Below are 25,119 nucleotides of genomic sequence, written 5' to 3'. Positions count from 1 at the left end.
AAAAGAATAAATAAAAAAATAAACTAAAATAATATTTATGATTTTTTAAATATATATATATAATATGATAACATTTTTAAATATAAATAATAATTTTTTTAATAAAAATTAAAATTATGTATTATATATTATTATAATGGTATTTTATATTATTTTAAATTTATATTGATATAAGTATTAAATATCTAGTCTTGTATCTAATTTTATTATAATAATAATATTTGAATTAAAAAATAACATAAACATATTAAATGAAAAATTAAATCAAAACATTATTTATGATTTTTTTAATATTTATAATATGATAACTTTTTTAAACATAAATGATAATTTTTTTAATAAAAATTAAGATTATGTATTATATATTATTATAATGATAATTTATATTATTTTAAATTTATATTGATATAAGTATTATATATCTACTTTTGTATTAAATATTATTATAATTATAATATTTGAATTCATATTAATATCATTAGGATTATATATTATTATCATAATAATATTTTATAATATTTAAATTTATAGTAGTATAATTATTAAATATCTAGTCTTATATTATATATTATTATAATAATGATATTTTTATAATCTTTAAATTTAAATTTGAATTTATATTAATATAATTATTATATATGTAGTCTTATATTAAATACTATTATATTAATAATATTTTATAATATTTAAATTTATATTATTATAATTGATAAATATTTATTTTTAAGTTAATTTTAAATGTATATTGTGTTAAATATTTAGAATATTTTGTTAAAATTAATAAAATAAATTTAAAATCAAGGATTTTCGTTATCTACACATTTTTTTATATAGAATAGATATATAAGAGAAAGAATGATATATATAACTTATTTCAAAGGTAAATCCTTAATATAAATAGTAAATTGAGTTAATAATGATAATATACAGCTAGAGAAATGAATGAATTAAATGTAAATACAATCTATAATACCAATCTTATTTGAATTTGAATTTGAATTTTATTTTATTATTGTTAAGTTTGTTTATAATTAAAATTATACTTATTTGTATTAATATAATTTAATTAATTTTAGAGTGAGTGGATCGCTTAGTAGACTCAATTAATTTATTTAGAGATTAAATAAACAAATCTAGTTATGTCACAAAATAATGTATTATTGGCACATTACATTATTTTAGCGTTATTAATGCAATTAGTGAGAAAATAGGTTTTTTCCCACGAGGAAGAGAAGGATTCGACCATTATGGGGTGAGGTCTATCTTTGGTATTTTTTTTGTCTAAATTAAATAAATGGCTTAATTATTTATTTATGTTGATAGCTAGTTTCCTGTAAAGGATTTTGAAGTTAAAAGAAAAGGGGTTGTGAATGTATATTTGGCAAGCTTGCAAGTGACCAACCCGTTTTACTCACTCGCAACTCTCAACTATGAGAAAAGAGACCTGAGAGAGGCAGCGCAGGGGGCTCCCTAAGGGTTAGGTGTTACACGACAACGCTAGTCTTGGCCTAGCAATGCTCGTGTGAGCACAAATGCCTAGTGTACAGAGTTGATGTCCAAGCGTGCTAGGTTGGGCGGCCTAGCACATGGGGATCATGTGTGCTTAGGCACACGAACTTGCAAGTACGTGGTACAGGGAAACTGCTCAAGTAATCACCCCTTGAATCATTTATTAGGTCAATTTCAGGTTCAATTTTTTAGGATCATCTTACTAATACCCCAAAAGTATTTTGGTAATTTTGGTAGATGAGTATAGATTTCAGTTTAGTGTTAGTAAAATATTTCTAGTTGAATTTTAGATTACTCACCAATTAATTGTGGTAATTTTAATGTTTGAGATAGTTATTCTCTTTTGTTATGATAGGACCTTGAAGTGTCACGATCTCTCACGGTTGTTAAGGTAAGTAAAGTTTATGTAGCACACTTTTAAATTCTATATGACTATTAGTATATTTGCATGTTTTTAGAGATGTTTCCTATTAGTTGTGGTGGGTCATTTGGAGAAGGTGAGGTATTTGGCAACAAGCCCCAAATGATGGCATGAAGTCTCAGAAGGTCTGATATCCTAAAGTTTTCCTAACCCCACGTTTATAGGTCTGATATCCTAAAGTTGTCCTATTATGTTGTGAAACTGTACTTTAGTATTTATAGATCTGTGTTGGATGCTTATGTATGTATTGGTATAGTTTTTTACTTTCTTACTCTTACTGGGTGTTAGGTAATTACTTTTGTGTTACAAGTTAAAGAATTATGGGTAAAATTATCTCAAGAGAAAATTCATCTGCCACGTGTCCATAAAAGGAAGGACCTGTGAAATAACGTTATCCACGAGTCCGTGCCATAGTAGCTCGTGGCACACCCCCGCGAGAAGGAGACGTCTCTACGAGCTGGGGATAATAAAGCAACGGTCATAGGATAATTATGCAAGGTAAAAGATGGTCAGGTCCCCTGACTTTATTGACCCAATATGTCAGAGTACGGCCACAAGCCACCTCTACAACACCGTATTGGTTAGTGGCACCACTACTGAGCGAGTATGCAATTCTACGAGACACGTCTAATGTTGATCCCATGTCCCTGTATATAATATACACAAGGGCATCTATATAAATCGACTTGTAATATAAAACCAATAAAAATGTAAGAGCTCCTCTTTGTCAAGGGTTGAAACCCAAGAAATCCAGAGAATACTTTCTTCCTAGCTCAAGTTTCGCCGTTCTACTTCTCAATCTTTATGCTAGTTTCATTAATTTCTCACATTTACTTGGTTAACGAAAAACACACATTAGTATTTCGGCACCGTTTATTGGAAAATTTTCGAGAAGCCTTTTTTGAGAAAAATACTATCACCATACCCTTCGAAGAAGAATACATAAATGCTAATCTTAAAACACTTTCAAAATTAAAAACCTTTTTTTAACAAAGAAACAAAGAACAAATACAAGAATAATATAGGTATCCAAAGATTCCTGATACGATGACAAATAAAATTTAACACAAAGATCAGCCAAGATGATAAAAAGAAGAAAACAAATTTTAAATAATTGAAAAATAGTTAGGATCTTTATTTGGAATCAAATTGCAAAGTATACAAATGTATTAGTGCATACAAAGTCCATCTTAATAAAATTCAAAAGAATCTTCTCCGGCCATATCCATTGCCGTATGTTGTGTATTATCAAAGTAAAGGCACCTAGAAACTCAAAGTGTTGCTTACAGCACTTCAGAGACTAAAGACTACTACAGTTTGAGCAGTTGTCACGAGCTTCCATCAGGAACCCTCCTGTGCTTCTACCATCAACTTATAAAGAGCATATCCACCGTGATGGCAGCCAGGCATTTTGGATGTCATATTCTCCAATTCCATCTGAGTTTAGTACAAATTTACGAGTTCATAATCTAAATATAAAATATTTCGAAATTCGTCAATTATTTTCAAGCTCGAATAAAGCAAAGAGAACATATCTCAGCTAATACTGTCTTCCTGTTATTTCTTACATGACATTTCCAAACACACAAGAAATAGAAATTTAAACTCACCATTGAGACTGTATAGAGCTGAGTTGACTCAAAGCCATCTTGAGCACTAGAATACAATTCTCTGACTTCATTTGAACCGAGAGCGCATTTGATGAAGAAAAATGCAGCTGGTCTAACATTCAACTCCCTGCGGGATATACCAATGAAAACTGGCTGGCACTGCATTAGGATGCAAAGATCAAACATGGACAAGAGTTAATTTGAAGCATCAATTTATGAAATTCATTTCATTAAGTAAATTAAACAAGAAGAAAGTGACTCGAAGCATGCCGTGTAGCAGACCATAAACCATCTGTTCAGGTCAAGAAGGATCACTAAATAGGATAATTTAATAAATAAAGAAATGTTTCTCTAATAACCATTCAGCTGGTGTAATAAATTAGGCAATATCGTTTGTTGTTTTTGAATTAAAATATATAAACGGCTTATTATCGAAAGCAAAATATATTGAAGGGTCTATTATAGAACATGATTACAATACCTTCTAAAATATTAGTTACTGGTATCAAAAGTCATTCAATAAGTCAGACTCCCCATTTTTCCATAAAACTCCAAGTAATTTATCTAAGATTACAGATTACACACATAAATTTAATGAATTCATCAACAATACACGGAGAAATCTTACTGAAAAATCTAACAGGCTAAAACTTACAAGGGATGTCACAGGTACGCCAGTTTCTTCAACAACTTCACGAATAATGCTATCAAACATTTCCTGAGAAACCTTCTTGGTGATAAAGTCAGAATCCATTAACTTCATTTCACGCTGATGGCATTCTCTTTCAACTTCTTCAGGCTGTCAACCCCAATAAATACGCGACATTATTTCCGAAAAACACAATTAGTGTATGTTGGCAAAATGATGAAAGAAAGCTTATGGATGCTATTCACAAAGTTACAGAAATAAACATTAGAGTTGAGCCTGTTTGGATACTGTAGACAGATTTATTAAGGAAATCAAATCAGAAAAAAATTAAATCATTATGATTTGATTATAGCTGTAGGATCTTTATATACATATATACTTTCTTTTATTTTAATAAGATTTAGTTTATTTTGTATTTATGTCTTTTATTTTGTAAAGCCTATAAATGTACACTATTATTCTCAAAATCAATATGCAAGAATTATTCTCTCATAATATTTTTACATGATATCAGAGTCATAAGGTTTTTTTTTTTTTTTTTTTTCATACGTTGTATTAACAGTTACGAATATTGTATTAACAGTTACGAATATGAATAGTTTCTGTTTTTAATATTTCATTTATTTTGTATTCTAATCGTTTCAGTTTCAGTTTTTTGAGGGTGATTAATTGTATTTCCCCTATATGTACTCTATTTTAGGTTGTAAAATATACAGAAATAAAAACATACTTTGCTCCCCCAATTTTATATGGTATCAAAGCCGACGACTCTTCTCTGTCTGGCGACATCCCATCTTCTTAGGCGACGTCTCAGGGTTCTTCTCTCAGTCCGGCGACATCCCAGCTTAGTCAGGCGACATCCCAAGCCCTTGAACCAGTTTCTGTCAACGTTCGGCTTAACTTCCAGAACCTCAGACAAAGTCCGGCACCCTTCCTGTCACTTAGGCGAAGTCGTCCTGTACCTGCTCCAGTCTGATTCTCCGCCTAGGAAAAATCTTCGACACTCCGTCCCTTCAGTTTCCAGATCGTCGAGTTCGACTAAGTCTTTGCCCCTTTGTTGTTTTTTTACTCTTTCCAGTACGAGACACCATATTTTTTCCTTCAATCACTCTATCCTCACACTTCAAATTCTCTGCCAGTCAAAGTCTTTGACTGCACTGTCTTTGTTCACGTTCGCTCTCACAATTGTAGTAAACTTGATCCTAGAGCAATAAAAACAGTGTTCCTGGGTTATTCTCCTACCTAGAAAGGTTCTCAAAATCAATATGCAAGAATTATTCTCTCATAATATTTTTACATGATATCAGAGTCATAAGGTTTGAAAAAGTTCCATATTTCACCCCACCTTGCTTCAGGGGGAGCACAGTCATCACAAGCAAGAAGCTCAGTGGTCGTGGGGTTTAGAATTACCTCTAGACACTCCATTCTCTTCCGATCCAGGAAAAGAAAATCTTTCTTCTTCTCCCCTTCAGATCCAGAAAAAGCAAATCCTCCTTCTTCTTTTGAGAACATCTTAGAAACAGAAAGACCTCCTCAAGACTTACAAAAAGAAATTCGAGTGTATTCCAGAAGAAATAAACAAGTCATAAATTCTCATCACAGTCAAGAGCCCGATCCGGTGATAGAACCACTTCCTACAAATGATTCAGGTACTCATCCCTCAAACACTCAGTCAGATCTAGACATTCCTAGTGCATTAAGAAAAAGAACTAGATCTTGTACTCAACACCCTATTTCGAAATTCATCTCTTATTCAAAATTATCATCTCCATTTAAAGTTTTTACCTCTAGTCTATCAGATGTTGTGATTCCCAGGAACATTAATAAAGCACTTGATACTCCTCAATGGAAGGCAGTAGTTCTCGAAGAGATAAAAGTACTTGAACATAATGGAACTTGGAGATTGGTGGAGTTACCTCCAGATAAGAAGATAATAGGGTGCAAATGGGTATTTACAATCAAGTACAATGCAAATGGATTCATTGAGAGGTACAAAACTTGATTAGTTGTCAAGGGAGTTACTCAAACTTATGGAATTGACTACACTGAGACATTCGCTCCGGTTGCGAAACTCAATCCTATCAGAGTATTGCTCTCGTTAGCAGTCAACTTAGATTGGGAATTGCATCAACTCGATGTAAAAAATGCTTTCTTGAATGGAGAGCTGGAAGAAGAGGTGTGCATGAGTCAGCCTCCGGGTTTTGAAGAATCTCCCAATTCAACTAAAGTCTGCAAACTAAACAAAAAACAATCTCCTCGAGCATGGTTCAATCGTTTTCTAAAGGTTGTCAAGGGGCTTGGATACATGCAAAGTCAGACTGATCATACTCTCTTTATCAAACACTCAATCGAAAGGGAAAATGTCAGTTCTAATCGTTTATGTTGATGACATAATTGTCACTAGCAACCATTTTGAAGAGATGAGCATGATTAAAAAAAGGTTGGCAAAGGAGTTCGAAGTCAAAGATCTCGGTGCTCACACATATTTTCTGGGAATGGAATTTGCTAGAAGCAAAATAAGGATTTCTGTGTCCCAAAAGAAATGCACTCTTGATCTCTTAAAGGAGACAGGAATGCTCGGTAGCAAGCCTAGAAAGAATCCAATTGAGCCTAGAGACAAGAGGAAAATGTTTGAAGGAAGTCCAGTTGAGAAAGGGAGGTACCAATAGCTAGTAGGAAAGTTTATCTACCTCTCACATACTAGACCTGACATTGCCTTTGCGGTTAGTCTAGTCAGTCAATATATGCATGATCCTTGTCAAGGACATCTCAATGCAGTATATAGAATTATGAGGTATCTCAAGCAGACACCAGGAAAATGTCTTTTCTTCAAATAGACAAATGAGAGGAAGGTTGAAGTGTTGCAGATTGGGCTGGGTCAGTTGATGATAGAAAGTCTACATCTAGGTGTTGTACGATTGCTTGGAGTAATGTAGTTACATGGCGAAGTAAAAAGCAAACAGTGGTTGCGAGGAGCAGTGCAGAGGCAGATATAGAGCCATGGCCCATGGAGTAAGCGAAGAAATTTGGATTAAACGCCTACTAGAGGAGTTAAAAATTGAGTATGTAGCTCCCATTCAGCTTTATTGTGATAATCAGTCTACCATCAGCATTGCACATATTCCTGTACATCATGATCGAACTAAACATGTAGAAGTGGATCGTCACTTCATCAAAGAGAAGATTGATGGAGGAATCATAAGTATTAGATATGTACATACAGATCTACAGCTAGCTGATATTCTCACAAAGGGGTTGTCCGAGCGAGTATTTGATTTTCTTGTAAACAAGCTTGGACTTGTCAATATCTACAGTCCAGCTTGAGGGGAGTGTTAACAGTTACGAATATGAATAGTTTCAGATTTTAATATTCCATTTATTTTGTATTCTAATCGTTTCAGTTTTTTGATGGTGATTAATTGTATTTTCCCTATTTATACTCTCTATTTTAGGTTGTAAAATACACAAATAACCTCCTCTCAGTCCAGTGAGCCACTTGGCTCTCTTCAAAACTCGGATGCAATCGCAGTCCCTCTGCCTGATGCGCAGGATATCTTCTCGTCTTTATTGTCACGGCTACCAGGACTCACCAGAGCTCGCCGTGCTAAGCAATACTCAGTTTCCATTGGCGACCCCATCATTTGCAACCAACAATCATTGAAGGCCAACCTATTCGCTGTCATGACGATAGAGAATCTTCTTTGTCCTCATACAACCTTCTTAATCATTCACCTACACCCTTTGGGAACAATCTAGGTTCATGTTTTATTGCACATTCTGGTAATATCTATTCTGCCCTAATCTCTTCGGTAGGCTCTCAAGTATCATGGATAATTGATTCGGGTGCTTCCGACCGTAGGACAGGTTTTCATCATTTATTTGATTCCTACACTGTGTTCTAATAAATCTAATGTTACTGGCACAGGCACCATTAGACTATCTACTAGTCTTCTCCTTAAATCAATTCTTCATGTTCCGTCATTGATGTGTAATTTGATTTCTGTTAGCAAACTGACTTTAGATGATCACTGTGTTGCTAAGTTTGTGTCTAATTCTTGTCAATTTTAGTAACTATCATCGGGAAAGACGATTGACAGTGCTAGGATTCATGGACTTTATTTCTTTCAGACTCAATATTCTATAAGACACCAATCTCATATATCTAGCTTTGTTTCTGTTTCTAATACTAGCAAAATAATGTTGTAGCATTATAGACTTGGTCATCCAAGTTTTCCTTACTTACAACGTTTGTTTCCATCCTTATTCACTAATCAAAGTTATGTTTCTTCTCAATGTAATATTTGTCAACTTGCTAAGCACACACGGACTTCTTTTCCTCTAAGATCATATACTCCAATGACTCCATTCTCCCTAATTAGTAGTGAAAATGCATATTTATTGATTTTAATGGTCAAAATAAATTAAGTTTTATTAATATTTTCATGGAATTAATATAATTTATTTTATAATTAAAAATATTAGATTATGATTTAATTTATTGTTATTTTGTAGAAATTAAAGTTATATTTTGGCATAAAGCAAAAAAAGAAGAATCAAAATTGAAAAAAATAGTTGAAAAAGTAACATTTTTTAAGGGAATTAGGCCCAAAATGAGCCCAAACAAGCCCGGCCCAAGCTTGCCACCACCTGGACACGTGACGCGCCTCTATTGGCCACGACTTGGTCAAAATTCCAGTCACCCATCAGCCCATTTACTTGTGCATATTGGGCTTTGAACCTTCCATTTTGAGCTCTAAACTCACATTTTGTGGTATTTTAGAAAAATGACAAAATAACCCTTTACTAGAATAGTTAAATTAATATTAATAATAAAATTTGATTTTTCAAATTCATATTTTATTATTAATATTTCATATTTATTTTGTAGACCCTATTTGTAATTTAATTTCGTTTTAGTCATTTTCTCTTTTTATAAATAAGGACTCTTCTTTCACATTTGGTATGTAATTTTGAGAGTAAAGAGACTATAGCAAAATTTCTACTCACTTTCTTCTCATATTTTCTTCTTAGAATTTTGTGAAAATCATGAGCATAATGACCGAATCTTCCTAGGAAGATTAATGATGATTTCATATGCTAGTTATTTTGCTACTTCGATTTACTATGTTCTTAATATAATGTATTTGAGTTATTTATGTTCTTTCATCCTCATCTCCATTTATTTGTACTAATAGTATATAGGATTAGTCATGCTCTTTCTATGTGCTTCTAATTAGTAAAAGTAATATTGATATATAATTTTATGTCTAATTTTCTATTTCATTATTGCCCTTGGGTATTTTGTCATTTCAAGATTTTTCATAAGATTAACATTGTGCTTTTAAAGTAAAGAGCTTTATAACTCAAATAGACTTTTGTTAGAAAAGAATATGTACTTTAATGTTAGATTTTCCAAGTAAATGCTGGAATGTAAACTATTTATTTGTGTAATTTTGTAAATCAAGTAACTAAGTAACTAAACAAACATATGGATGATTCTTGAAACCTTTCTATTTCTCAAACTATTGATTACGCCTTACTTTTATTTCACTTATCTCATTTTATCATTTCATCAAAAAGACAACACCAAAATCTCAAATCTCTTTTCATTTCCATTTTTATTTATTTCATGTTACTAACTTTTTGTGTTATTTTCTACTAATCTTTTGGTTTTAGGTTACCTTCTTGTGGATCGACCGCCCGATTTTACAACTACAGCTTAGTGGTAGTCACATTTTGGGCGTTAAACAAATTTTGGCGTCGTTGCCAGGGAGGTAGTTTTCAAAAGTTTTAGTGAAATTTCCACCAAAATGCATGTAACTTTATTTGTATTTTTGTTAGTATGAATATTGTGTTAGCATAGTATTTTTGTATTTGTGGGTTGTTTTTTTTTTATTTAATAATTTTTTTAAAAAAAAAAATCATAACAAAATAAATAGTTATTTATATATATATATATATATTTCTTCTTTTTTCTTTCTTCCTTTTCTTTTCCGGTAAAAAAAATTATATATATAAATATTCATATATATATATATATATATATCTATATAAAAAAACAAAAAAACACATAAAAAATAAAGAAAAAGAAAACATTTCTTTTCCTTTCTTTTAAGAAAATCATATAAGTACATTTAATTTTTTTTTCTTTTTAGTTAATTCTTATTCCATTTCTCTTTCTTAATTTCTTTTCTATTTTCTAGTTTAATAAATATTAAAAAAAAATTAAGCTTGCTATTTTATCTTCACTTCACTTTAATTTTCTTTTCTTTATTTTATTTTTGTATTTATATTTTTGTTGCTTTAGGTTCCTTAGTTTAGGTTTTTCTTTGCATTAGTTTTTCTTAGAATTTAGGTTTTTTTTAAAAAAAACATAAAATTGCATAAAATCATTCATAAAATTTCAATCATAAAACGCTTAGTATTGAGAACAATTGTGTAATATTACAAATGGTCGAAATCGATATTGTTTTGTCTAGAAAGATTGGTTGTTAAATAAGGTTTGTGATAGCGTTACCCCCTACACTTACCTGGGAATCCCGAGAAGTTCTATCTAGGCAAGTGTAGGTCTAAAGCAGTACCTTGACAACCTTCCCAATCGGCCAGGGAACATTTCAAGCATATACATTTGCATTATTACATTGTTGAACTTATTACTATAAGAAAATCAAACCTGTTCTGTCAAAATAAGCAATTTCACTCTGCTTAAATGTTGTTTGGTCGAAAAAGTTTAACTTGTGATCCATCATACTTACTCAGTAACCTCAGAGAGTTCTAGTAAGGCGTTGGAGATCACCCCAAAACCTCCAAATCAACCTGGGAACAAGTTTAACAAAAAAAAATTAAAAAATAAATAAAAAATAAAAAACTAAAAAAAAATAAAAACATAAAATAAATCTAATTTTGATTTCCGAGTGGATGAATCATCACGAAACTTCTAGGGACACTTCTTCCAATTCATCCACCACTCCTTCTGGAACTCCTACCAATCCTGGTTCTCCACAAACTTTAGCTGATAATAATCCATTCACAATGGTTCGCAATGATGAAATCCAACCAAGAACTCTCCATGACTACCTCCATTATACTCGCACTTCCACGCCTTCATGCATTATTTTCTCTCCTATTATGCCCGCACTAGACTTTAAACCTGGCATGATTCAGCTCTTGCCCACATTTCATGGAATGGAAAACGGGAGCCCATACGTGCATATTAGAGAATTCGAGGAGATAGTAGCCATGTTCTATAACCGAGCCGAAAATGCTGATTTTGTGCGACTGAAATTCTTCACTTTCTCCTTGAAGGACAAAGCCAGAAGCTAGTTATACTCCTTGAGACTTAGGTCTATTGGAATATGGGAGGAAATGACCAAATCCTTCATTCTGAAACACTTCCCTAGCCATAAGACCAACAGTCTAAAACGAAAAATTTCCAGATTTTCTCAAAAGGGTAATGAAACGTTTTATCAAGTTTGGAAAAGATTCAAGGATCTGTTGAATCAGTGCTCGCACCATGGCTATGAGAACTGACGTTTGGTCAGTTACTTCTATGAAGGCCTCACGAGTCGTGAGCGCCAGTTTGTAGAAATGATATGCCATGATGAATTCCTCAAAAAAGAGTCAGACGATGCTTTTGAATATCTCGAGGAAACCGCGAAAAAATCTCACACCTGAACTGGTCTAAGTGCTACTAATAGCACTAACCGACACAAACCATCTGGAATCTATCAACTTCGAGAAGAGGATAGTGTTAAGGCCCAACCCCAATTTCAATTAGAGAGATTCCAACCAAGCTCAATCGTCTAGAGGCCAATGGAGATTCCATCAAAGGCGTAATCTATACCTCAATACAATACTCATCCACAAAGAAATTCTCTCGAGAACACCCTTTATGCATTCATAGAGGAACAATCCAAACTAAATCGCCAAATGATGGAAGAAATCAAGGAATGAAATGTCAATTCTCAAAATTGACTTAATCCTTGGCCATTCTAGAAAAATACAAACTTCATTCCCAACCAAAATTCAATTTGCAAGGCCAACACATGACCCAATCTTCAAATTCTAAAGATAAAAATGTCAAGTAAATGTCATCACAACTAAAAGTGATAAAACTTTGCAAGACTCACCCATAAAACCCAACTCTCCCAAAACTCCAAAAGTTATTCTCGAAAATCCACCACTCAATGCCTCTCCAAAAGTATCATTTCCCAGGCTTTGAAACCTGTTGAGAAACTTCCTCATAATCGAGTTGAAATCCTTGAGCACTTGACACAAGTGAAGATTAATTTTTCTTTGCTTCACAACATAAAACAAGTGTCGGCTTATGCCAAAATCATCAAAGATCTATGCACTACAAAAATGAAGCACTATGTCAAGAATACTGCTTTCTTGATTGAGCAAGTGAGTACGGTAATTGAATAAAAGACATTGCTAAAATACAAAGATCTCGGTTGTTCCACCATTTCTTGTCAAATTGGGACCCATGAAGTCAGTTAAGCCTTACTTGATCTTGGCGCGAGTGTAAATCTCATGCCTTACTCTGTATACTCGCAACTCGGTGTTGGAGAAATGAAGCCAACATCTGTTGTGCTACAGCTTGCTAACCGCTCCACCAAAAAGTCTAGGGGTATTGTTGATGATGATTTAGTTCAAATTGAAAAATTCTATTACCCCGTGGACTTTCTTATTTTTGATACCCAATCTATGGTTCTAAAACTCCTATTATCCTAGGAAGACCATTCCTTGCTACTGCAAATGCTTTAATCAATTGTCGAAATGGCCTAATGAAGATATTGTTTGGAAACATGGCTCTTGAAGTCAATATCCTCTACATCGGGAAACAACCCCAATAAGATGATGAATGCTATCAAACATTCAAGATTGACACTTTAATTCCTGAGGAGATTCAATAGCGAAGCAACTTTGATAATCTTGATGAACTCCTCATTTTGTCTCAAAATGAAAGTCTCAATTCTATTGAGTCTACTCTTGCAATATCAGATCACATAGACTCACACAATAGGACTCAGTTTTGGCAACCTCGCTTTGAAGAGCTACCTCGTGAGAGGGCACCGCCGAAAACTTTAGCCGAAGAGGTTCCAATTGTTCAATTGACCCAACTTACCGAGTGTTTGAAACATGTCTTCTTGGGAGACGGTGAAACCTTTCCAGTTATCATTTCGTTCAACCTTCAAAATTCTCAAGAGCTGTAGTTAATCAAGCTATTGCGAACGCATAAATCTGCGATGGGTTTGGCGCTTGCTGATATCAAAGGTATTAGTCCTTTAATTTGCTCCCATCGAATCAATCTGGAGGATGAAGCTATCCCTCGAAGAGATCCTCAAAGGCGATTGAAACCCACAATGAAAGAAGTCGTAAAAAATGAAGTTTTGAAATTGCTAAACGCTGGTATTATTTACCCAGTAGCTGATAACAAATGGGTTAGTCCAACTCAAGTCGTGCCCAAGAAATCTGGTGTCATTGTTATCCAAAACAAAAAAGGGGTCCTTGTCCCCACAAAAACTGTGACAGGGTGGCACATGTGCAGCGACTATAGAAAATTAAATACTGCCTCTCGCAAAGATCATTTTTCACTCTCATTCATTGATCAAATCCTTGAACGTGTAGCTGGTCATCCAATCTACTGCTTTCTTGATGGCTATTCTGGCTATTATCAAATTGAGATTGAATTAAATGATTAAGATAAGACCACTTACACTTGCCCCTTCGGCACTTTTGCTTTTTGGTGTATGTCATTTGGCTTGTGTAATGCATGATGAATATCTTTAATGACATAATTGAAAAATCAATGCAAGTATTTATGAATGACCTGACCGTTTTTGGAAATTCCTTTGACACACCTCTTCTTCATCTTGAAGCTGTTTTAAAACGGTGTATTGAGAAAGGACTTGTGCTCAATTGAGAGAAATGTCACTTCATGGTATCTTCCGGCATAGTCTTACGCCACATTGTTTCTGAAAGAGGAATTGAGGTTATCAATCCAAAGTCGACCTTATCTCCAACCTACTTACTCCTAAGACTGTCAAAGATGTTAGGTCATTCCTTGGTCATGTTGGTTTCTATAGGAGGTTCATACAAATTTTTTCAATCATTGCTCGTCCACTAAGCTTATAAATTCACTTACTTTTGCTCCCATCATTTAGTCACCAGATTGGAGTCTTCCTTTCGAGATCATGTGTGACTCCAGTAACTTTGCTGTGGGAGTTGTGCTAGGACAACGAAGGGAGGGGAAACCCCTTGTTGTCTATTATGCAAGTCGAACACTCAATAGTGCTCAAATGAACTATTCTACTACTGAAAAATAGTTGCTTGTCGTCGTCTTTGCCTTTGACAAATTCTGATCTTATTTGATTGGATCACCTATTACGATCTTCACAAATCACTCTGCCCTTAAGTATCTCATTTTAAAAAAGGATGCTAAGGTGCGATTAATACGGTGGATCCTTCTTTTGCAAGAATTTGACATAACGATCAAAGACAAGAAAGGTGTTGAAAATGTTGTCGCGGACCATTTGCCCCAACTTGAATTCAGCGATCCCGCTGATGGTCCACCTATTCATGACGATTTTCTGGATGAATAGTTGCTTTTTGTTACTAAGTTACCGTGGTATGCTCACATTGTGAACTATTTAATAACGGGTGAACTCCCATCTAAATGGAGATCATAAGAAAAATGCAAATTTCTGGTCGAGGTGCGCAATTTCTTTTGGGATGACCCATACTTATTCAAGTACGGCCTCGACCAACTCATGCGAAGATGCATCCACGACGATGAGGTGTCTAATGTGCTGAATTTTTGTCACAATGATGCTTGTGGTGGTCACTTTTCTGTGAAAAAAACTGTTGCAAAAATCTTACAATGCGGCCTTTACTGGCCCACTTTGTTCAAAGACACCAATGATTTCTGTCGTTCTTGTATAAGGTGCCAAAAGTTAGGTTCCTTATCCCATCGGCACACGATGCCCTTGAACCCAATTCTTGTTATCGAAATATTTGATTGTTGGGGATATACTTTATGGGACCATTTTCCACCTTATTTTGGCTACCTTTATATTCTTCTCATTGTGGATTATACTTCCAAATGAGTCAAGACTGTACCCTGTCGAACCAATGATAACGCTACAGTTGTCAAACTCTTGAAAGAAAATGTATTATCAAGGTTCGGTACTCCTCGCGCTATCATCAATGATCAAGACACTCATTTTTGCAACAGATCTTTTGAAGCTCTTATGCACAAGTGCGGTGTACTTCATAAAGTTGCAAATGTCTATCATCCACAGACTAATGGTCAAGCTGAGTTAGTCGATAGGGAGATAAAACACATTCTGGAAAAGACGATAAATCTCAACCGCAAAGATTGGTCTACACGTCTTCTAGACACTCTTTGAGCATACTGCACTATTTTCAAATCGCCTCTTGGGATGTCTTCCTATATAGGTTTGTCTTTGGAAATGTCTGGCATTTACCTGTCGAGCTCAAGCATAAAGCTTATTGGGTTATCAAAGTCCTAAACTTTGATCTGGATGCCGCAGGTATAATCGTAAACTCCAATTGTCTGAAATTGAGGAGTTGAGAAACGATGCATATGACAATTCCAGGATTTATAAAGCGAAATTAAAAATCGCTCACGATAAACAAATCCTGCAAAATCACTTGGAGCCAAATCAAAAAGTGCATCTGTATGATTTTCGCTTGCACTTGCACCTCGGTAAACTGCGATCGTGATAGACTGGTCTATTCGTAGTGAAGCAAGTATTTCCCAATGGTTTGGTTGAGGTCGAGGACCCAACCAATGGGAGACTTTTTCGCATCAATGGCCAAAAAGTGAAGCATTACATTGAGAGTGTGAGTCTTGTTGAAGAGCTCTTTCTTAAGAACCCAATTTATACACTCTGAAGTTCTGAATAGTTTGTTTGTTTTTTTTATTTATTTTTGTCTTTTTCTTATTGTTGTATGTGTTTTTTTTGTATGTTGTTTGTTTTGGGGTATTGTTATCAGGCTATTTTTGCTCTCGCCTCATGGACATGGTCATCATCCAGGTGTTCTTTTCCCCTACCTTTTTCATTGATTATTCATTTTGACATTGAGGCCACTGTCTGATTTTTTTTATTAGGGGTGGTGAGCATTCATTAGCATTCAATTAGAAAATCTTATTGTCGAGTTGAATTTTTAAGTCAAATTTTTTTCAAAATTATCCAAGCATGAGACTTGTTGGTTTGAGTCAATTTTTACTATGTTTAGCTATTAAGAAGTGATTTTCAGAGTTCTTTTGTGCGCTTTCTAAACATGTGATTAATTAGTTGTTAACACAAATAGTTGAGATAAATTTCAAGTTTAAAGTTTTTTATTTCGTGGTGAGTTGTGAGAGTTGAGAAAACAATTTTTTGAACTTTTATTGATCATTTGAGTTAGTAAAGTCACATCTTTAGAATTTAAAACATAACATTTACTAGAGGGATGTTTTTTATTTAAGAATGAGTCTTTGTAATAATTTTTAAATTTGTGTTCAATTTATTTTATTTTATTTGTAATTTCCTTTCATTTTTGTGTTGCCTCTTGTCAAAGAAAAAAAATAAATATATTAATGAAAAATATAATAATAATACAAAAAAAAAAAGAAAAGCATAGTAAAAAAAAAGGAAGAACAAGAGCAACACTTTATCTTTCACTATTTTGTAGTTGTCAAAAAATAAAATCTTTTTATTATTATTTTCGTTGTGTGATTGTATAAAAAAATATATAATAATAATAAAGAAAATTATTATCATTAATAATTTCCTTTTCTTTTTTATCATTCTTAATTAGTTGTTATTTTGTTCTTTGAACTTTCTCATGCAAATCCCAAAAGTTGTTTGTCATTTGAATTCCAATAAGTTGATATGCCTACCTTGTGATCAATACTTGTTCAAATTATTTGTCCTTAAAAGTTTATCTTTTCTCATTTGAGCGTAAACTGTTACATTTCCAACTCCAAGAGTGTGATCCTTCCCATAAAAATATTTTCAATGCCCGTGAGAAATTTGGAGTTGAGACTTTTATACTTTTGAGATTTTTCGATACTATGTGTCATGACTTGCAATAAAAAGAATATGGTTTGGTGCATATACACACAAAACTTTGGAATTGCAACTGAAGTAGCTTCTATAGTAATTTCTGATTTCTTGCTGATACTATGAAAATGCTTAGATGATTTTGCTTGGTTTGACTTGAATATTCAACTTGATAATTTTAATTTTTCGCTTAAATTGCTAGGGACTAGCAATAAGTTGGTTGGGGGTTGTGATTAGTGGTAAGAATACATATTTATTGATTTTAATGGTCAAAATAAATTAAGTTTAATTAATATTTTCATGCAATTAATATAATTTATTTTATTAATAAAAATATTTAATTATGATTTAATTTATTGTTATTTTGTAGGAATTAAAATTGCATTGCGGCATAAAGAAAAAAATGAAAGAAATAATCAAAACTAAAAAAAAGAGTTGAAAAAGTGGCATTTTTTTAAGGGAACTAGATCCAAAATGAGCCAAAACAAGCCCAAGCCCAAGCCCAAGCTTGCCACCACCTAGACACGTGGCGCGCCTCTATTGGCCACGACTTGGTCAAAATTCCAGTCACCCATCAGCCCATTTTCTTGTGCATATTGGGCCTTGAACCTTCCATTTTGAGCTCTAAAGCTTATATTGTGTGGTGCTTTAGAAAAATGGCAAAATAACCATTCACTAAAATAGCTAGGTTAATATTAAAAATAAGATTTGATTTTTCAAAATAATATTTTATTATTAATATTTCAAATTTATTTTGTAGACCCCATTTGTAATTTAATTTGGTTTTAGTCATTTTCTCCTTCTATAAATAGACTCTTCTTTCACATTTGGTATGTAATTTTGAGAGTAAAGAAATTATAGCAAAATTTATACTTACTTTCTTCTCATATTTTCTTCTTAGAATTTTGTGAGAATCATGAACATAATGGCCTAATCTTCCTAGAAAAGTTAGAGATAATTTCATATGCTAGTGATCTTATTTTGCTACTTTGATTTACTATGTTCTTAATATAATGTATTTGAGTTATTTATGTTCTTTCATCCTCATCTCTATTTTGTTATCTTTATTTACTTGTGTTAATAGTAATGTTTAAAAAAGCGGTTTTGTCAGTGCGCCTTGCTTAGCAGAGGTGAGGCGGAATTTGACTAAGGCATGCGCCTCAGGGGTAATGGGCTGTTTTATGCCCAAAAAGACCCAAAATAACAATCTTGTATAAATAGGCCTAAAAAAAACATATTAAAACTTATAATTTGTCAAGCAATGATGAATTGGAATATGATTTCTAAATCATCGTCCCATTACTACTAAAGTTTGTTCTAGAATAGTAGAATCTAGGATTCTAGTTCTAGAAACAAAAGTTAACTTTATTTTAGAAATTTAGATAATTTATGAGATATTTATGTTTGAGTTTTATGATACATTTTATGTTATGTTTGAGTTTTATAACATTTTTTATTCTATGTTTGAGTTTTATAAGACACATTGATCTTACTTTATATCTTAGATGTTATAAAAATATTTTTTTAATTAAATATTTGAGGCGTACGCCTCGCCTCGCAAAAATAAAACGCCTTGAGGCATAATAGCGGTATTTTAAACATTGAATAGCATATAGGATTAGTAATGCTCTTTCTGTGTGCTTCTAATTAGTAAAAGTAATATTGATACATAATTTTATGTCTAATCTTTTATTGCATTATTGCCCTTGGTTATTTTGTCATTTCTAGAATTTTCATAAGATTAACATTGTGTTTTTAAAGTATAGAACTTTATAACTCAAATGGACTTTTGTTAAAAAAAGAATATGGACTTTAATGTTGGATTTTCCAAGTAAATGTTGGAATGTGAACTATTTACTCGTGTATTTTTGTAAATCAAGTAACTAAGTAACCAAACAAGCATATGTTACTAACATATGGATGATTCTTGAAACCTTTCTATTTCTCAAACTTTTGATTACACCTTACTTTTATTTCACTTATCTCATTTTATCATTTCATCAAAAAGACCACCAAAATCTCATCTCTCTTTTTATTTCCATTTTTATTTATTTCATGTTACTAACTTTCTGTGTTATTTTCTACTAATCTTTTGGTTTTAGGTTACCTCTTTGTGGATCGACCACCTGATATTACTACAACTATCGCTTAGTGGTAGTCACATTTTAGGCGTTAAACACCCCCTAATCCATAGTGACATGAGGACCCTCCAAAGTTATTACTTCTCATAGGAAATGCTAGTTCATAACTTTCATTGATGATCACACACGTATCACTTGGGTATATCTCATTCAATACAAGTCTGAGGTATTTCAAGTCTTTCAGAATTTTTACTGTATGATTTAGACACGATTTCAGACCAAAATTTGTATACTACGTACGGATAGTTAAACAGAATATTTTAATTCCACTTTAGGTCCATACCTTTTACAAAATGGGATTCTTCATCAAAGTTCGCGTGTTAATACCCCCTCAACAGAATGGTGTTGTCATTTGTTGGAATTAGCACGTGCTCTTATGTTTACCATAAATGTTCTAAAGTATCTTTGGGGAGATGATATCTTAACAGCCACATATCTTATCAATCAGCCACATATCTTATCAATCGTCTACCTAGTCGGCCCCTTCAGTTCCAAACACCATACTCAGTACTTAATATTTCTTATCCTCATATTTCCACCAATACTCTTCCTATAAAGACTTTTGATTGTGTAGCTTTTGTCTATATCCACGCTCATGATTGTAGTAAACTAGACCCTAGGGCTATTAAGAAAAATTTTAATTGGCTATTCTTCCACTCAAAAAGGTTATCGGTACTAATGTCCTCTCACTTTTTTCAGTTTTTTTTTAAGATACTCAATATTTTCCTCCCCACTCGCTTCAGGGGGAGCAGACTCATCTAGAGCAAGAAGCTTAGTGGTCGTGGGACACCCTACAGTTAGGATTACCGCCAGATCTTCCTACTCTAACTCCATCTCTTTCTCATCTGAATGTTTCAGTTGTCCTTGTTTCTACTCCAACTCCTCTTCCTAATGGTTCAGTCGTTCCTGGTTCTACTCTAGCTCCATCTACTCTCACTCCAAATAGTCAACCTGATCCAATCATGGAAACAAGGACAAGTCTTCCTAAGTTGAATCAACAACAGCAAGAGCTACATGTCTAGAAGAAATGTCTCTCAAAGAAATAACCAAGTCATGAATCTTCATCACAGTCAAGAGCCAGATCCGGCCCATCTTCAAATGTGTCAGGTAATTATTCAAATTCTAATTTTGATATAGATGTCCCTATTGCGTTGAGAAAAAGGACCAGGTCTTGTGCCCAACATCCTATCTCCAAGTTTATTTTTTATTCTAATTTATCATCGTCATTCAAAGCTTTTCACCTCCAGTTTGTCAAGTAATTTTATTCCCAAGAATATTGAAGAAGCTTTTGGTGTTTCCGAATGGAAAGCAGTTGTACTTGAAGATGAAAGCACTGAAACAAAATTACACTTGGAGCCCAATGGAATTGCCACCTGATAAAAACATTGTAGGGTGCAAATGGGGGTGTTTACTATCAAGTATAAAGCCGATGGTTCTACCGAGTGATACAAATCACGTTTGGTGGCCAAAGGATTTACACAGACTTATGGAATTGAGTCTGAAACATTTGCTCCAGTTGTCAAGCTCAACACCATCAGAGTCCTACTCTCACTAACAATAAACTTAGACTGGAAATTATATCATCTTGATGTAAAAAATGTGTTTCTAAATGGTGATCTAGAAGAGGAGGTCTACATGAGTCAACCCCCAGATTTTGAAGAAACTCTCAATAAGAAGACCCACTGCAGACTCAACAAGCCACTATATGACTTAAAGCAATCCCCTCGAGCTTGGTTTGATCGTTTTTCAAAGATAGTCAAGAATCTTGGGTACATTCAAAGAAAAACTTACCATACTCTGTTTGTTAAGCACTCAGAGAAAGGGAGAGTAAGTATCTTAATAGTTTATGTCGATATTATTGTTATTGGTAATGATATTGGAGAAATGAATCTTATCAAGAAAATGATGGCAAAGGAATTTGAAGTTAAGGACCTTGGTGCATTAAAATATTTTCTGGGTATGGAATTTGCAAGAAGAAAAAAAGGGTATTTCCGTGTCTCAAAGGAAATACACTCTTGACCTCTTAAAAGAAAGAGGAATGCAAGGAAGCAAGCCTAGTAAAACTCCTATTGAACTTGGGACCAAAACAAAAATGTTCGAAGGAGATCCGGTTGACAAAGGAAGATACCAGCAGCTAGTTGGCAAGCTTATCTATCTCTCACACACTCGACCAGACATTATCTTCGTTGTTAGTCTCGTAAGTCAGTATATGCATAGTCCTTGTCAAGACAAGGACTTTTAAATGTTGTCTATAGAATTTTGAGATACTTAAAGCAAACAACAGGAAAATGGCTATATTTCAAAATAACGAGTGATCGAAAAGTCGAAGTTTTCATTGACGCTGATTGGGCTGGAGCAATCGATGACAGAAAATCCACGTCTGGTTATTGTACTCTCCTATGAAGTAACTTGGTAACATGGCAAAGTAAAAAATAGTCTGTTGTTGCAAGGAGCAGTGCAGAGTGCAAAAGCAGAGTACAGGGCTATGGCCCGCGGAGTGTGTGACGTCATTTGAATAAAAAGACTACTTGAAGAGTTGACGATAAAGTATGAACATCCCATTCAACTCTATTGTGACAATAAATCCACCATTAGTATAGCTCATACTCTCGTTCACCATGACAGAACAAAGAATGTAGAAGTGGATCGTCACTTCACTAAAGAGAAGATCGATGGAAGAACTATTTGTATCAAGTATGTGCCTACTAATCAACAGTTGGTTGACATATGATTTGATTACAGCCGTAGGATCTTTATATACATATATAATTTTTTTTTATAGGATTTAGTTTATTTTCTATTTATGTCTTTTATTCTGTATAACCTATAAATGTACACTATTCTTCTCAAAATCAATATAAAAGAATTATTCTATCATAATATATTTACAGGAATAGAAATGTGGTTATAACATACGGACCATATGCAATCTATCAAAGCCCACCGATATATACCCAAAATAGAAACTAAAAATCAAACCGCAAGGATATCAAAAAGAGATCTATACAATTTATATGTATTTCAGATTTAATACCTCTGGATGGCCACCGGGGAAAGCAAAGTGTCCAGGAAATTCCCCCACATTGTTACTTCGTTTCAACACAAGTATCTTCTTGTCAGATGTCTCAATAATGGCACCATTGCCTAGGGGACTTGAAGTGTGCTGACAACGTACAGAGTCATCTGAAAAGCAAATATATAGATGATCAAATAATACATTTCCTATCAATATAGGGCTAGTTTGGTATAGCTTTTAGAATGTAAAAGCTACTTTCTGACAAATTTATTCAGAAGTCACAGCTAAAAGCTAAATCTAACACAATCCAACTTTTATAACTTATAGGCCATCCAAATAACTTATACCTGAATAAAGCTGGAATTTTGTATTGGTGAAACTAGTATTCCTACAGCTGTGATCTATTTCATATTAATTTATTTTTCCAAAGGATTATTAATTTCAGCTAATGATATATAGCTACAATTTGTGATTTATACAAATCACATGACCACCTCAGAAATGACTTAAATTTTGGAGGTCGGGTCACAAAATCAATAGGCACCGCAACTTTGTAGGATTCATGAAATATCAAAATAAAAGTTAGAATAGGATAAGAATTTGGGAAACTCCAATAATTTTTTTTTTGAACATATACAGTAATGGGATACCTTCTGATGTAACCAAGAACTTTTCCCACAAGGAATTCAAGTTTGTCCCAACAAACGTCCTGTCTAGCAATTGGAGAATAGATGCTTGTTAACTTGAGAGAACTGCATCAAGGAAGGGGAAAAAATGCTACCAAAATTTATAGTGAAAATTTCTCAAAGGAAAATATACATAAAAATAATATTTAAAAAAAGTTTAAATACTTATATCACAACTAAATGTGACCGTGTTCTTGTTCTTGTGTGTGCATACGAGAGTGAGAGAGACCAACCGATAATCTGTCAAACCCAGGTGGAGGCACACGTGAGACTCTTGACTGGATCCATCTGCAGTGCACAGTATATGTCCTCCGTACTGTAAGTTTGCAACGTGAATATTGAGACAATTATTGCAAAACTGAATAAACATAGAATCACAAATATTGCAAACATGATATTGAGACCATTATACATCCAAAGGAATGCTTATGTTTTACATACATTTAACATTATAAGAATAAAGAAATTCTAACCAATAAAAAAAAATCTTATAATTGAAGCCCTAATAATTATGTTGCTTAATGACCCACTAGTAATGCATCTTGTACCTAAATCTAACCAAAATGATGGAATTCGTTTTCACTCAACCAAATATTGGTATGAGAAGTTTCAGACTTGACAATTATCACAGCGTATGTAAAAGAACAATGGCATCAAACCACGTTTCACTTCATAGATTACAGAAAAATCAGATAAGGCCAAGAAATTAAATTGCACAAGCAAAAATCTTATTTCACCAACTTACTCCCTAATTCATGCGTTAACACATTATGAATTATGAATAACAGCATTTGCCTAGGATTTACTAGTTACATAATACAGTAGTGAGTACTTGATATCATAGGAAATTTGCATACCCGAAATTTGCTTCCATTGAACAATGATGTGTTTCTCTGAATTTTTTTATTCCATATCTAAAACAAACAAAAACGAACATTAAACGTTACACTACATGAAAATTGGGACAATAATCAAAATTGGAACATTAAAATTCTATCTAATACAATTTAAGAAGTGATTATGTCTATGAGACTGTCCCATTGTAAGAGTCAGTAACTCAACAAAACTAATTTGTTCTTAAATAATTATAAGACAGCATTGCATGTAAATTGGGTCTATAATCAAAATGGCAAACTGGATTTGAATTTGATATCGTGCTTAGCTCAGTAATCTAATTGCTAGCATGGTCAAATATTTGTAACCAAAATAGGAATGACAGTGATCATCAATTACACGGTGAACAAAATTAGCAACTTGCCTCAGAAATGGAATTCTCCAAATCCGCATCTGGGTGAGGAATTCTGTCGTACGCTTCGTCAAAAACCACCGAAAACTTTTGCCCCCAATTAAAGCCACATATGCATGAGATGAGAATCATTGCAAATTGAATAGTGAATACGGAGAAACCATGAGGATCAGCAAGAAAGAATGAAAAATAAGAGGTGAGAGAACCTGAGACAGTGAAAGACCGGAAGGACACGAGAGAAGAAGCTTGTAAGGATGAAAGGTGTGGGTTCCAGCGTCGGTGACGGCGTCAGTCTCTGCCCTCTCCATTGATACGGCGAGCGCAGAACAGGTGTTCGATGAAAATCTTCGAAGAAAAATGTTTACCTCTATTTTGGGAATATGCCAAAAGCGCAAGCCAGCGCTGTCCCCAACCTTATAACAAGTTGTCCACCAAAAATTAAGAATTAAATATAAGTTTTGTACAAGATTAAGACTTTTTACCACAGCTTTTTTTAATGCGCAAATCAAGATCACTTTTATATATATACACTAGTTACGTGCAAACAAATTTATTAATTATTTTTATTAAATTTATATTAATGTCATAAAAATTTTGAAATAAATATTTTATTTTAATTAAATAATTTATTTATTTATTTAAGTTTATGTTTGTGGTAGTTTTTGAATTTCACGTTGTGAACAAAATATTATATATTATAGGTTTAATTTGATATTATTCTAATAAGTGAGTTTAAGTTTAATTAAATTTTATTTAATTTATAAAAAG

At 33.3% G+C, this 25,119-nt stretch overlaps 1 protein-coding gene and 1 non-coding gene across 2 annotated transcripts; both read right to left on the bottom strand.

The window, feature by feature from the left end:
- Window positions 1-3,016: 3,016 nt before the first annotated feature.
- On the bottom strand, window positions 3,017-24,767 carry LOC133788452 (nudix hydrolase 9). Its single transcript, XM_062225935.1, has 9 exons — window positions 24,558-24,767; window positions 24,364-24,438; window positions 23,963-24,019; window positions 23,339-23,421; window positions 23,070-23,128; window positions 22,438-22,586; window positions 4,196-4,339; window positions 3,541-3,699; window positions 3,017-3,367 (listed from the first exon to the last, which is right to left on the bottom strand). Exons 1-9 carry the CDS (start codon window positions 24,657-24,659, stop codon window positions 3,272-3,274), a joined length of 924 nt encoding a protein of 307 aa, XP_062081919.1. The 5' UTR covers window positions 24,660-24,767; the 3' UTR covers window positions 3,017-3,271.
- LOC133793178 (small nucleolar RNA R71) lies at window positions 11,603-11,709 on the bottom strand. The gene has a single exon (XR_009874635.1). It is a non-coding gene; the product is annotated as a small nucleolar RNA R71 (small nucleolar RNA).
- Window positions 24,768-25,119: the final 352 nt, after the last annotated feature.

Source organism: Humulus lupulus, chromosome 7, assembly GCF_963169125.1.
Source record: "Humulus lupulus chromosome 7, drHumLupu1.1, whole genome shotgun sequence".
NCBI classification, from domain to species: domain Eukaryota; kingdom Viridiplantae; phylum Streptophyta; class Magnoliopsida; order Rosales; family Cannabaceae; genus Humulus; species Humulus lupulus.
The sequence above is the reverse complement of the archived record's forward strand: the minus strand, read 5'-3'. Positions and strand labels throughout refer to the sequence as shown.

Excerpts from the sequence above, each read along its gene's own strand:
- LOC133788452 (XM_062225935.1), bottom strand. The coding sequence starts at position 24,659 with ATGGAGAGGGCAGAGACTGACGCCGTCACCGACGCTGGAACCCACACC. Across the intron at positions 22,587-23,069 it reads GTTCTTGGTTACATCAGAAG|ATGACTCTGTACGTTGTCAG; the intron begins GTATCCCATTAC and ends TTTGCTTTTCAG. Across the intron at positions 4,340-22,437 it reads TCCCCGGTGGCCATCCAGAG|CCTGAAGAAGTTGAAAGAGA; the intron begins GTATTAAATCTG and ends TGGGGTTGACAG.